This window comes from Oryzias latipes, chromosome 7, assembly GCF_002234675.1.
Source record: "Oryzias latipes chromosome 7, ASM223467v1".
NCBI lineage: Eukaryota > Metazoa > Chordata > Actinopteri > Beloniformes > Adrianichthyidae > Oryzias > Oryzias latipes.
Window position 1 is genome coordinate 22,929,898 of NC_019865.2, and position 13,214 is coordinate 22,943,111.

General features: G+C 41.5%; 1 protein-coding gene across 2 annotated transcripts in view; it reads left to right on the forward strand.

Annotated features, from left to right (window-relative positions):
• Positions 1–13,214, forward strand: part of LOC101158766 (plexin-A2) — a 248,635-nt gene that overhangs the window by 178,813 nt on the left and 56,608 nt on the right. For both annotated transcript variants that reach the window (XM_020704870.2, XM_004070981.4), the window contains exons 16-17: positions 1,857–2,024; positions 4,359–4,452. In XM_020704870.2, the coding sequence (XP_020560529.1) occupies positions 1,857–2,024; positions 4,359–4,452 (262 nt within the window). The remainder of the gene's footprint in view (positions 1–1,856; positions 2,025–4,358; positions 4,453–13,214) is intronic.

Here is a 13,214-nt window from a genome sequence, read left to right on the forward strand (position 1 = left end):
TATGAAATTGTTAGATTGTGTGAATGAAAAATAATTTGTGCTACTTTTTGCAAATGAAACAATTCGTGGCCACAATATAGTAAATCAAACAAATAAAAAACACCAGTTCAAGGCTATGAAATAGTTCAATTGTGCAAACAAAATAATTGATGGCCGCAAAATAGTAATATTGTATAAACAAAATACTTATTTGTGGCCACACAATATTGACTTTTTGCCAGTCCACTGAGAGCCCATTTAAGCCAATGTGGGCAAACACAGGTGGAGCCACCATGGAAACTGTGGACAAAGCCATTTGGGGCCATTTTCTGCCCCACTTTTAAACCATGTGGGGCCCACTTGGCCTTGCTGGCTGAGTTGTTACGAAAAATTAGCCAAAAAAAAATGCAGTTCGTGGCTACGAAATAGTTTAATCATGCAATCAAAAAACGGATTCATGCCCGTAAAGTAATAATTTTTTACAAACAAAATACTAATTTGTGGCCAAAAATATTATACGAAACTATGTTTTACGAAATAGTTCAATTGTGCAAATGAAAAATAGTTTGTGTCTATGAAATGGTAAAACCATATGAACAAAATATGGTTTTGTTAAATTAACAAAACTGTTAAATTGTTCATGTTAAATTGTTAATGAGGAGTTTAATTGTGTGAACAAAAGAATTCCTAGCCACAAAATCGTTAAATTGTCGGAGCAAAATCCTCATGCATGGCCGTGAAATAGCAATAATGATGTTATTATCCAAAGACAGCTGGGTAAATAAATTGAGTGCACCTTCTAAAGTAACCTGGCTCTCAACAACGCTCGGAAATGATGGTTCTTTGCAATGCCAGGTTTTCAGGATGCATTAGTAGCTCATTTGAAGCCAAAACTACAGTTAGATTCTAATTATGTCCATATGATTCATTAGGGGCCTATGTTGCTCGTATGTTTTAATTATTTCATGGCCGCTATTTATTCATTTTCCTCATGCAGACTCTATTTCCTTATCACTTGTTATGTTTTTTTTCTTTGCTTCTGCTATTACTGAACACCCCCCTCCTCCCCCCCAAGGGGAATCTCTTTTCCTGCCTTGGACACAAACGTGGGCAAATCCTAATAAGATTTTGATGACCCGCTGCATCAAGACTTGAAATAACAGCTTTTTTTGTTGTTTTTTAAGAACATCTCTTCCTCCTCCTCCTCCTCCTCATCTTCCCATCATTCTATTTACGCCGGCACACGCAAACACCTCCCTCTGAAAGTTTTCCTCTCTGCTCAGTCCTCCCTTCTTCCTTTCTTTTTTTTTTTTGCCTCCCCATCCTGGAGGCAGACTATTTTAAGCCTCGCCGCGGTAGTGTGACTGTATTATGTCGTAGGGCTGAGAAGTCGAGTCGGCTTTAATGAGATATGGGGCTAATTGCTGCTTCGTGCTTCTTGGGCTGTAGTCGTGGCATGGGAGGAAGAGGAGGATGGAAGGGGTGGGTGGGTGGGGGCATTCTCCCTACAAGATACCCTCTGCTAATGAAGGAGGACAAATGCAAAGGGTGTGCAGGTAGATAATGAAGTCTTGTAGAGGAGAGTTAGAGTAGTTTCTGTTAGTTTGTGTGTGGGGGGGGGGGGGGGCACCTGTGTTCATGCTGTGTTCTAAGACAGATAATTACAGAACAAGGCTGGGGGAACAAATTGCTTAATATATTCTGTTGCTGTAAGCGCTGGCTTTTGCTCATGTAAAGTGGATAATATTTTAGGGTAATGCAGCATTTAACAGGGTTATCATCAGTTTATCTTATTTCCCTCCATGTTGACGTTCCCCCCATTCCTCTTTTTTTCATTGGGCGAGCGTTTGATACCTGGTCTTTTCCCTTACCGGCAGACGGACCACAACGGAGATCGTGTGCTACTCCGCCCCATCCTTGTTTGGCATCGGCCCGGTCCAGATCAGCGTGCGTGTGGATCACGCCAGAATCCGAGAGAGCCTCCCTTTCGAGTACATAGAGGACCCCACTGTGCTGCGCATTGAACCCGACTGGAGCATCGCAAGGTAACCTCCTTTCTCCTTAGCGCTGCCCATCAAGGAGAAGTTTTCCCTCTCAATCCAGACTTTTGGGTCGGCAGCGATGAGTGACGATGAACAACTAGTGACGAGGTTTCTTCAAATAAGTCTGGATAACTGCATCTGAGAGACACCAGGGTTCTCCAGTAAATCTGCCGACCAAAGTCAAATGTCCATGACGGATCAACACATTAGGAATAAATAAGACTTAGTCGACCGGGACTAGGGCTGCACCGCATGAGTAAAATGTGTGCATATAATAATAATAATAATAAATTGGATTTCCCTGCGCTTTTCCAGTTGCTCAATGTATCCAATAATTCCTTCCCTCCTCATTGATACTTGGTGATGGTGGGGCGCCTACGGCCCCTCTGACCACCACTGGGACATTCATACGCATCCACACACCAGTGGAGTCACACTGGAGGCAGGGAGGGTGTGGGGTCTTGCCCAAAGACACAACAACAGTTGACTGGGGGGGGGGGCGCTAAACTTGCGGTCATTGGCCGACCTGCTCAGCCACTAGTGATCAATATTGCGATGACAATATGACTTGCAATGCAAAAAACTAAAAACAACTAAAACATCATTGATATTTCACTGCAGCTTTTTTATTTATATGAAAAGTCAATGTAACTTCAAATATACATCACGTGAGTATCTACACAGGAGGCAGCCATCTAACATAAAAGAGCTCTAGTTGATTGGTTAAACAACATGAAGGGATTTATCCGATTGTTCAAATACGTAAAGGTCTCTATTATTGCCATTTATGCTGTCTTTTTGCGATACGCATATTGCACGATGATATCAGCTCAATAAATCCCAAATACATTCTGGATTGATTAAGTTGAGCTAGCTAGGACGAATCTGAGCTCTTTAAGAGTCTTAAAGGGTTCAGGTTTTCTCAAGGTCATTTGTCCTTAGAAAGGTTACAACAGCCATTGTTCCACAGTGAATTCAGTTCTGTGATCATGTTTGTAAAAGGACGGTTTATGCTGTGGAAGGTTCTGAAATATTGATTTAACAAAATAAAACAACAAATGTCTTAAAGTCCCACTCTGATCATCTTTTGATCTATTTCCAGTTGTCTTTCAATTCTGATTATGCCGTTTTTAGCCTAAATGAAAAACCTTTGTTGTTTCCTAAGACAGTTTCTGCAGAGCAGCTACGATTAAGAAGAAATTCACCACTGAGTTGTGCGGGGAAAAAAGGTCAAAAAGTGTCAGGTAGGGAGGGCTGGTGACCATGAAGGACCCCGAATGCAGAGATGGGAGGCACACGGTTCCAGGGCAAGGGGTTTACTCATAAACTAAAGCGCTGCAGAGCAGGGAAACAAAACTAAACTTACTGTGGGTTAACATGAAAACATGGAAGAAGACAGGCAGGGAAGAGACGGTATGGACCAGCTCAAGAGGAAGGCAGAGACAAGACTTAAAGACAAACAGGACTGACAAAACACAGGTGAACATGATCAGGAGAGATTGGGACTAGGGAAGTAAAACTCAAAAGCATGACAAAACAGGAAACCTTCCAAAATAAGACTAAAAACTAAGGCAAAGACATCCAAACCATGACACTAAGCTTTTCAAAATAATGGTAACATTCTTGGAGTAACACTTAGGCAGGACTCAGCAGAAGCTCTTTACAGCATTAATATTGACACAGAACTGTTGGTGCTACTAGAATCCAGGCTAAAAGTGAGTTTTTCCCAGAATCCCATTCCCAACTCTGTGGATTTTTATTATTTTTAAGGGGAAAAAAAGAATTTTGAAACTTTTTCTTTTTTTTATGCTATTTTCTGTTTGTGGAAATAATTATACCCCAAAATGCTTTTATTTTGAATCAGCATTCAGCATCAGATTGATAAATGGGTCTTCGTTAGAAACTGATATTTTCCTGCAAACGTTTATTTCCCGACACTTTTGCTCGTCTTTCAACTGTGAGGAGCACAGGGAGAAAAGCAGCAGCCTCTTCTCTAAGGAGACCCAGAAGGAGCTCAGCACCTTAGTATGCTTCAACCATCTCTACTTCAAACACAAATGTGTGGCAGTCCACAACTCTGAGCGGGATCACTTCAAATTCAGAGTCTAATCATCCTCCACTTCAGAGGCTATTACCTCCAAAATAAACCTGAAGATGAGATTAGAGTTAATGCCTTTAGCGTTGCCTGATGATTGCCTTTGGACTTGCCTTGTTTCTGTTTACGTCCATCCTTTTTTTCTTTTTAGCAACTAGACAAAAATTGAATCCGATTAGGAAAAAGCATTTGGCTGAAAGTAAACGATGCTTCAGAGATGTCTTTTGTTTGTTTTCTTTCAGTGGAAACACCCCGCTAATGGTAACTGGAACCAACCTGGATGTGGTTCAGGAACCACGGATCCGGGTCAAGTACGCCGGCCGCGAGTCCATCAACGTAAGAACCAATCATCTGTCCTTTTCTGATTGTGTCCAAAATAAAGGGTCTGAGTCATCTGGAGTCGGGATGATTCCATGTTTGGATTTTATACCGTGCCAGTGCCAAACCGGTTCTTCTGAAATGGTTCAAGTCCCTAAACGGTGATCAAACCAGTGCTTCAAACAGGAACGCCAGTTTTTTCCAAAAACATAGATAGAGGGAAGGAAACCCTTAGCAAAAAGTAAAGTAAAGTTTATTTTATTAAGTATACTTGAGTATAACAATAGCCAGTATACCATAGATCATGAACGTGTAGTCTAGGCAGTAGACTAACTGAAACCTTTTTCAGACTATGTAGATAGTACACTGCCTCATTTTTAGTACAGACTAAGTATACTGGTAGTACTGTACTCTTAAATAGATAACTATTTCCTAAGGAGAATGCTTTGTAAAAAAATCTTTTTTTTTTTCATAGAATACCATTATGATACTGAGAACTCAACCAAGTCTCAGATCATATTTCAGGGCAGAATGATTGATCATACTTTGTTTTTACATAAATCCGGATTCATTGTGTTTCTTTAACACAGGAACATTTTCTGTGCCACAGTTTCTTAACAGATGCCTGCCTAATTCACTTTTGCTCTTGTAAAAATAATAAATGTCCTTTTTACAAGATTCCACAAATCATTTGATAGAATCTTCATTCACTGAAAAAGGTTTGCGGCTGGTTTAAACTGAAATTTTGTGATGAGGATTTTTCCCTTTAATGTCACAGTGGATGCTAAAAAGTGGATGCTAACTTCAGCCGTGTCGCCCTCTTAAGGTGTGATGGATAAATAAAGCAAATTGAAATGACAAAATATAACCCTAAACATGAATCTGCCGTGTCTGGAACTTCATTATCTGTGTGTCTGAAACATTTCAAAGTCATTCGCCGCATTTTAGGCAGAGCGGCTTCTGGTACGTGAAAAAACTGTCTCAAGAAATCCATATTTGGAGGAAAATGTCTGGTTTTGTCGGTAAATAGCAGCTTTATTTTTTCTTCTTCGGTTTCCTCACTGGCTCTTTTCTCCCCATAGAAACTTTCCAAATGTGTTTAAATCCGCCCATAATCGTTTTTTTTTTTGTTTTTTTTGTAGTACTGCAAACATCTGTATGGGAACTAACTTGGCACAGAGTTTTGGGACCCATCCCTAATCAGAAGATGCCATACAAGCCAAGACATGTTTAGCTTTTTGGGAAAAAAAGCTTCTCTGCTCCTCCTTCGTAAAGTGCAGCCATCTTAAGCACGGGAGCTGGCAGTTAGAGTGACCTGCATGCAGTATTTATCAAACACTTTGAATCCATCCCTCTATCCATCTCCTGCCACTTATCTGGGTCAGGGTGGCTGGGGCGCCACAGCTTGTCCGGCTTGTCTCTTTTTCTTTGGCTTTGGAGACGCGCTCCCCGGCGTCCTCTCCGTGTCCTCGGATCTCCTTCAGGTTTCACATGTCTGAAACATTTCTCCTGGAAGGCGTCCAGGCAGCTTCATCCTCCGTCTTTAGCCCTTAGGACGGCGTTTTGGCTGGCTGAGGGCCCAATGGACTGGTACAGAGATCTTTAAACGGACAGCTTGTTTGAAGCTCAAAGACAGCAGGACGGCAGTCTCCGATTGGTGGTGTTTGGTGGTGAGGGCACAGAGACTCCTAATGGCTTTCAGCCGGAGATTAACGACAGTCGGGAGCCTTTGGTCAGCAGAAAAGGGTCCAGTTTAATCAAAGTCTCGGCTGCAGGAAAATCTTTGCAAATGAAATGAGTCCGTCCCGAGGGTCTTTGTTTAGTCAGGAGGAGGTTTGGGTTCAGGTTGGAAGGGCAGAAAAAAAGAACCGTGGAGGAGGACGCAGAGAAACAAAGAATGAATAATAATAGCGGCTCTTCTGAGACTGTGGCCCCCAACCCCTGGGCCTTGGACCGGTACCAATCCGTGGGTTACTTGGCAAAAGACAAAACAAAAACACAACAGCCACTATTTCTGTTTTATTTTTCATTTGATTGTTGCAGACGTTTTATTTTGAAAACCATCGGATTCTCTCTCTCTCTTGGATGTTGGCCCGTCACGTGTTTTACATTCCCTAATTCTTAACCCTTGAACACTGCAGCTGTAACTCCGATGTTAAAGCTCTTTGAGTTTACCGTAACTCTTCGACCGTTTGAGTAATAACCAGAGTTCCAACGAATAATATTTCCCGTTTCCAGGGAAACCTCAGACGTTAAAGGCTGCTCCGAAAGCTCAGCTGAAACCCTTGAGCTAGCAAAGTTACCAAAAGAAACCCAAAGATTTTTGGAACGTTTCTTTATGCAGAAAACAATTCACTGAGAAAACATTTGAGCCTGTAAGGAACAACAACCATAACAGCTAGATTTTAACAGACAAAACTACTCAAAATATGGATTCATTGCAACAGTTGTTCCTACACACTTAACCCGACCTCTCAATGTTTCAAGGACATTGCTAAAAAAGTTGCAAAAACGGTGGATTGTTTTTATGTTTAGGAAATACCAGTGTTTTTTTTGTCATGATTAGCCATGACGAGAACAGACCCAATCGCTGGAACCCGGAATGATCACGCACGAGGACATGACTTTAAAACGTTTTTATTTTGTCCTCGGGAGTTGACGAAGAGTTTCCCTTGTGTGTAAAGGACACAGTTTCGACGGGGCAGGTGAGGTTGGAGCTTGCAGCTTGGGACCTCACTGCGGAAACGTGGCGTGGAGAAATGGCGTGGCTGGAGGTCTGGATGGCAAGACGGACTTAATTGTCAGGAGCTTGAGAGCGAACAAAGGTCGGCACTTGTGACGGATGAAGTTCTGTAGACAAGAATAATAAGCTTGGTTACTTGAATTATCAAAGGAGAGGTTATCTAAACGAGACTTCACAAGAGAGCAGGTACTGCACCATAGTGGGCAACGAAGTGGCGATGAATACTGGAGAAAGGCCATCTTAAATACAGGAGGGTTGATGAGGTGAGTGCCAACAGCTGGGTTCAATCTGAGGAGGAAGAGCAAAGAAGGGAGGGGGGAGGAGAGGATTCCCGGTGGTACCTGACAGTTTTTTGTTGTTGTATCTATTCGCCTTAACTGAAGTTTTACGAAGCGGAAGTTGACGTCTGTCTTTTAGCTTCCACTTTGATGGTCGAGGGTAAAATAAGTTAAGGTAAAAGTTAAGCCTTCAACACTGGAGCTGTCGCCGGCGGCACCGGAATAGCCCACCGTCTTTGAAATACTGCAAATCTACGCTCATTTACGCGATCACCATGAATCAGCTGAGTATGACGAGGAGAAAAGTGGCTTTGCAGGATCAGCTTTGCAGCAATATGCAACACAGCATTAGCGTAAAGGTTGAAAAGTGTTGCATAACATGGCAAAGCCACTTTTCTCCGCATCAGAACTGGCGCATTTATGTTAATTGTGTAAACAGTTGAGGAGTTGCCAAAAGAATGTAAACACTGGAGCTAAAGCCCTGGTCTAAGGGAAAATCTGGATTGCATTTTATTGCAATCTCTAGGAAATCTAGTCAACAAAGAAAATTTTAAGCCAGCTGCAGATATTTTTCAGAGGTTGAAGATGAACTTTTCCCTTGGTGGAAGCTAAAACAATTGGCTGGTCCGTTACAAAACATGACATTTAACCGGCTAATGACCTAAAAAAGGTTGAGGACCGCTGCTCTTAGCTGGGAATAGGGCTGCACGAAATGAGGAAAACTCACGAAATGCGATATTGGTGATTAATAATGCGATAACGATATAATTTGCGGTATATAAACAAGTATCAAACCAACCAAAAACATAATTTCCATTTCAATGCAACAGTATAAAATTATACTCCAAATGACCCTTGTCGACATAGGAGGCAAACATCAAACATAAAAGGGCTCATCTGATTGATCAACAACGTAAACGGATCCTTCTGATTGGTTAAATGCATAAAGGGATTTATTTCATTTATTCAATATTTCAAGCTGCCATGAGTTTGTTTTAGCACATTTAACCCTTGTGCTATCTCAGATGACCCCCCCCCCCCCCCCCTTACTTTGACGTGTTCTCCCTACCATGACAAAGGTGGATAAAGGTGGAAAGATTTCATGTAATCCATGGACACCAGTGAGGATCACAAATCATTGAAGAAAAAAGGTTCAGCACATTGTCTAGTGGGTCTAGATGACCCCACTCCCAATGTTAAAGTGCCTAGGATAACACAAGGGTCAAGGTAACCATTTATTGCGATTTTCGCCGTCTTTTGCGGTATGCATATTGCACAGCTTGATGTCGCGATAACGATAAATTTGCGGTATATTGTGCAGGCCTAGCTGGGAACGATGGTTTGTGTGGCGTTGGGCGTTTTCCTTGTCGGTAACTCTTGCATTGCCTCGTGTGTTTTTTTGTAACACAACCGGCGTCCAAAGCCTGGTCAGCAGACTTTCAGCTGTAACCCTCCTTCAGTTCAACTAACCAACGCCACCTCCACACACTTAAAGACAGTCTCACACAGCCTTCCACTAACCTCTTTCTCTAACAAACTAAATTTCATGCTTCATTTATGGCGTTTCAGAACAGGTTAGCTCTTGTGTGTGCGGAAGCACTGTTTCCTGCAGATTTCAAAGCAAAATGGGGCTTTTTGCATTCCAAAACTGTGCCCAAGTGTCTCTGCTGCTTAGTTAATGTTTCTTTCATAGAAAAAAAAAGTTTGCGTATGCCCTGGGGTTTCTGCCACAGTGTAGCTTCCCTGAAAAGACCTCTGTGGGTTCAGAGCGCATATTAGCGGCTACAAGTGAAGTTCAGATCTGTTCTGATTTCTGCTGAAAGAGGAGATGGGAGCGCTCGATTGACGAGGTGGGAAGAGACGCGCTGGAACGTTGGCGTCATCGTCTCCCTGACTTTAGAAAGAGCGAAGAGAAGAGATTTCTGTTAAATGCTAAGGTTTGCCCCTCTTTTCCCCCCAACTCCAACCCCATTTCATCGCTGGAAGGCAGCAAAGCGGTACAGCAACAGACCTGTCTGTCAGCCGGCCTTCAAACAATCACCTGTCTGCGGCTAAATTGCTTTTCTTCCCTCGCGTCACGTGCGGGGATTCAAACAAAGAAGAGGAAAGAAGTCATGTTTTCTTTAGGAAAGGCTTTACATCTGTCAGCGGATCCCCTTTTTGAACCCTATGGGGGATCTTGATTACGGCTAAAAGAGGGTCGTTTTTCAGCGGGACTGAATCTCGGCACACTTAAGACGTCTGTACTGTGTCAGAATCGGGTCATCGGCTGCACTTAAAGCCCCGCGTGGTGATGGACGGATTGTCATTGGGACTGTTTTGTAATGTTTTATGCATGCCGGGTCTTTTAACCCACAGTCCCTCATGCTATATCCTGAGCCGTACATCTTTTGCTACTGAGCTTTCACCGCTTCATTTTAGTAGAATTTTTGTTGCTGTTCTCACTTTGGTGGATGCGGTTCCTAACACACACACACACACACACACCCACACACACATACATACACACACTAAACAGCTACATCCTTTTTTATTGCTGATTACTTTTTGTCAAAGGTGTTCAATCGATTGACTGTATAGGGGAACTGGACTGAGTTAGTATGACATAAAAAAAGGCTTACTTTTAAACTGAACAAAGGCTTACTTACGTCAATTCAGTGGCCATGTTGTAGTTGTAAGCAAGGATTAGTCCGAATGGGCATGACTTATCGTTTCTCTGGCAACCACTTGCGCCAATCCAGTGTGAGCTTGTTACAAGTCCACACCACTACTCAGGAAGGAATTTGTCCATCAAACCTTTTGGACGTTCAACATGAGGGCCAGCAGGAACCGCATACTTTTATTGAGACCTCTCATGGGTCATTCAATGCAGTTCTCATATGCTGTCAATAGATAAAATGCAAAACTAGCTGAAAACATTTTTTTAAAGAAACTTTATTAACAATTGAGTGATCACACATAGATTAACAGTAACAATATAAACAACCTTACCATGAATAACATTCACCATTGGCTAACATAACATATATATAGAACATAAAAGAAAAGAATAAACAAATACAAAAACAAAAAAGAACATAAACCATCCAAATAGTTTAATACTTGTTCAGAAAGTTTATATTTGTGAACAAAACCAAGTAATTTCAAGCCATTCTTCTTTTTCATATAATTGAGTGGTTTGGTCTTCAAAAACTAACTGCAAGCATTGTAACCGGATTTTAGCAACATTTTAGCTAGCTTAATGAAGAAATGATAATGGCTAAATGATAAGTTAGCTAAGTAAGCTAGAATAAATATTATCAAAAACGTTTTACAAAACAAAAAACAGAATATTGCTAAAAATGCTTTTAATTAAATGCTAAATAACATACAGATTATGAAAAATAGAATTATTCATTTTTGTAAACAGGTACGGTAGCGCAGAGATGGCTGGAAAACTTTTTTTAAAAAATTTTTTTTAATTCAATTTATCTTCAAAGTAGCATCATCTCACAATCCCAAAGATTGACCTTCCACTGTTCTGTGAAGCAGATCTGTGCATCCAGACCGGAACCACGGTCCGCCAGTTGGCGATTCTGGACATAGATGTTGGCGAGATGAATGGAAGCTGAATTTCCAGCTAATGCCAGTATTAGCAGTTGGTCGGAGCAGCAGGCGAGCAGGAAAATAAACACAAGTGTGGGAGGAACCAAGTACAGTGCTCCAAAGAACCAAACGTTAACCCCCAGATGACCTTTGACTCTGAACCTCTCAGATTTATTCCTACACATCTCCTTTCACTCCGTTTCACCAGCACCCTGGCTAGAGACCTTTGAAAGACTGAGTGGGTCGTAGCAGCGCAGTAGATCATGGTAATGTATTCAGCCAGAGGGGCTGGAATGGTACTGCTTTGAAACAGCCCGGCTCCATCCAGCACCACAGAAGGAAGACAGATGAGGCCAAGATTCCAATTATTTTCTCTATCTGTTGGCCTTAGCTCACTTCATCAACAGTGGACAACATGCAACCTCATGTTGCCTAAAGGAGCAGACGCAACCAAGTGTGTGTTTTTTTCCCGAACTTACTGGGTATCGGGATGTAAACAGAAAGACGTGGAAATAGGTTAGACAAAATACGTTTTTCTATCAGGTGACTTGAGGCGAAGTTCAGCCCTCATCCCTTTTGTTTTCAATTCTGACGGATGATAGCAGCAGGTTTTAGTGACACAGTGGAGGAAAGGATTACAGAAAAAGACTAAAGGCAGTTCAGGGTGAAGAAAGAAAAAAAAACGCTATCCAGGCAGAGCAGATGGTAGTCAGAGCTTTCGTTGACTTGCAAATGTCCTGCTGTTCTGATGTAACAGTCACAAGGATGCTGCGGAGCATCTGGGCTTGTCCATACGACATGTCACTGCGCCAGCAGTACGGCAGAGGCCCACAGCTAGCGTAACCTGAGCTCGCCTAGCTATTAAGCTTTCAATGAATGTGTCTATTTGATTTAAAAGAGCACACCGGCTGACTGGCTCCATTGTTCCACAACAGCTTGTGCTCACACCAAATGGGCCAAAAAATAAAAAAAGTGCAGATGACCTTATAAGAAATGCTTTGGTGTGGATAAAAAAAAAGGAAGTTTGCATGTTAAAATCCTAAATTCAAGCAAACAATTTTCTACTCATCCACAAAGCGCTCGTTGTTTTGCCAGTTGGCCACAAATAAATGCACAGGTTTTATTTTTGGCTCCCAAACAATGCTGTTCACATTGTTTTTACTCCTCTTGGTTCACTGCAAGGTGGCGTTCATGCATGCCAAAGCCCGTGTAAAATTTTCATTAACACTCGTCTTTCCCCATAACTTTTTCACTTATTCATGTGACTTCACAGAACCTCAACTTGGTGAAAGTGTGTCAGGGGTCCTGTCTCCATGTGCTATCTATTTTTCAGAAGAGCTTATCTTGTTCGCTCTCGTCATGCTCAGCCGCTGCTGTAGCTCGCAGAAATGGGAAGTTAAAAGAAAATGTCAACAAACCAGGACAAGTTTCATCCAAGCATTCAGAGTTTAAATACTGCCACAGATGTATTGCTTAATCATTTATGTCATGGAGACGCTTTATAAAAGTGGAAACATAGAGAACTGTTAAGAAAATTAAGAGTTTAGTTATTTAAGCACTAGGCTTACTGGTAGAATATTTCTATGAAGTTTTATAGGCATTAAGATTTAGAAACATTTTTGCAATTACAGCGTTCCCTCATTTGTTCTTAAAATAACCTGCTGTACACAAGATGCATGAAGTAGTCGTCCTTATTTTTTTAAGTTAAAAGCCTAGATGTTTTAAGGCTGTAAACCTCCTGTTTTCAGACAAACATGAACATTTTTTTTACAATTTTCTCTCTCGGCCAAACCTTTGTAGACAAATACGTCTAGAATGAACGATCTGATCGCGATCAAAGATAAATGTAGAGTTGGATAACTGAACACATTCTAATCAGGAGACATGGCATGGAGGAGATTGATGGACAATAGGCTACAGCCAATCAGAATAAAAAACGAAATTGCTCTCAGTTGCTCTGAGAGAAATAAACGAAACACACGAAATGATGAGTCGGCAAAAGTTGAACTGTGATGTAGTGAGGGGGCGCTATATTGTCCTGTTTTTAAATGGACCCAATCATTGACATATTGCCATAATTACAGATTATTCCGTTTTAGCTCATTATGTTTATTTATTTGAATGTATTTAGATTTTCAAAAACTATTTCAGTACTCACTTGTTTTGTTGTTTGG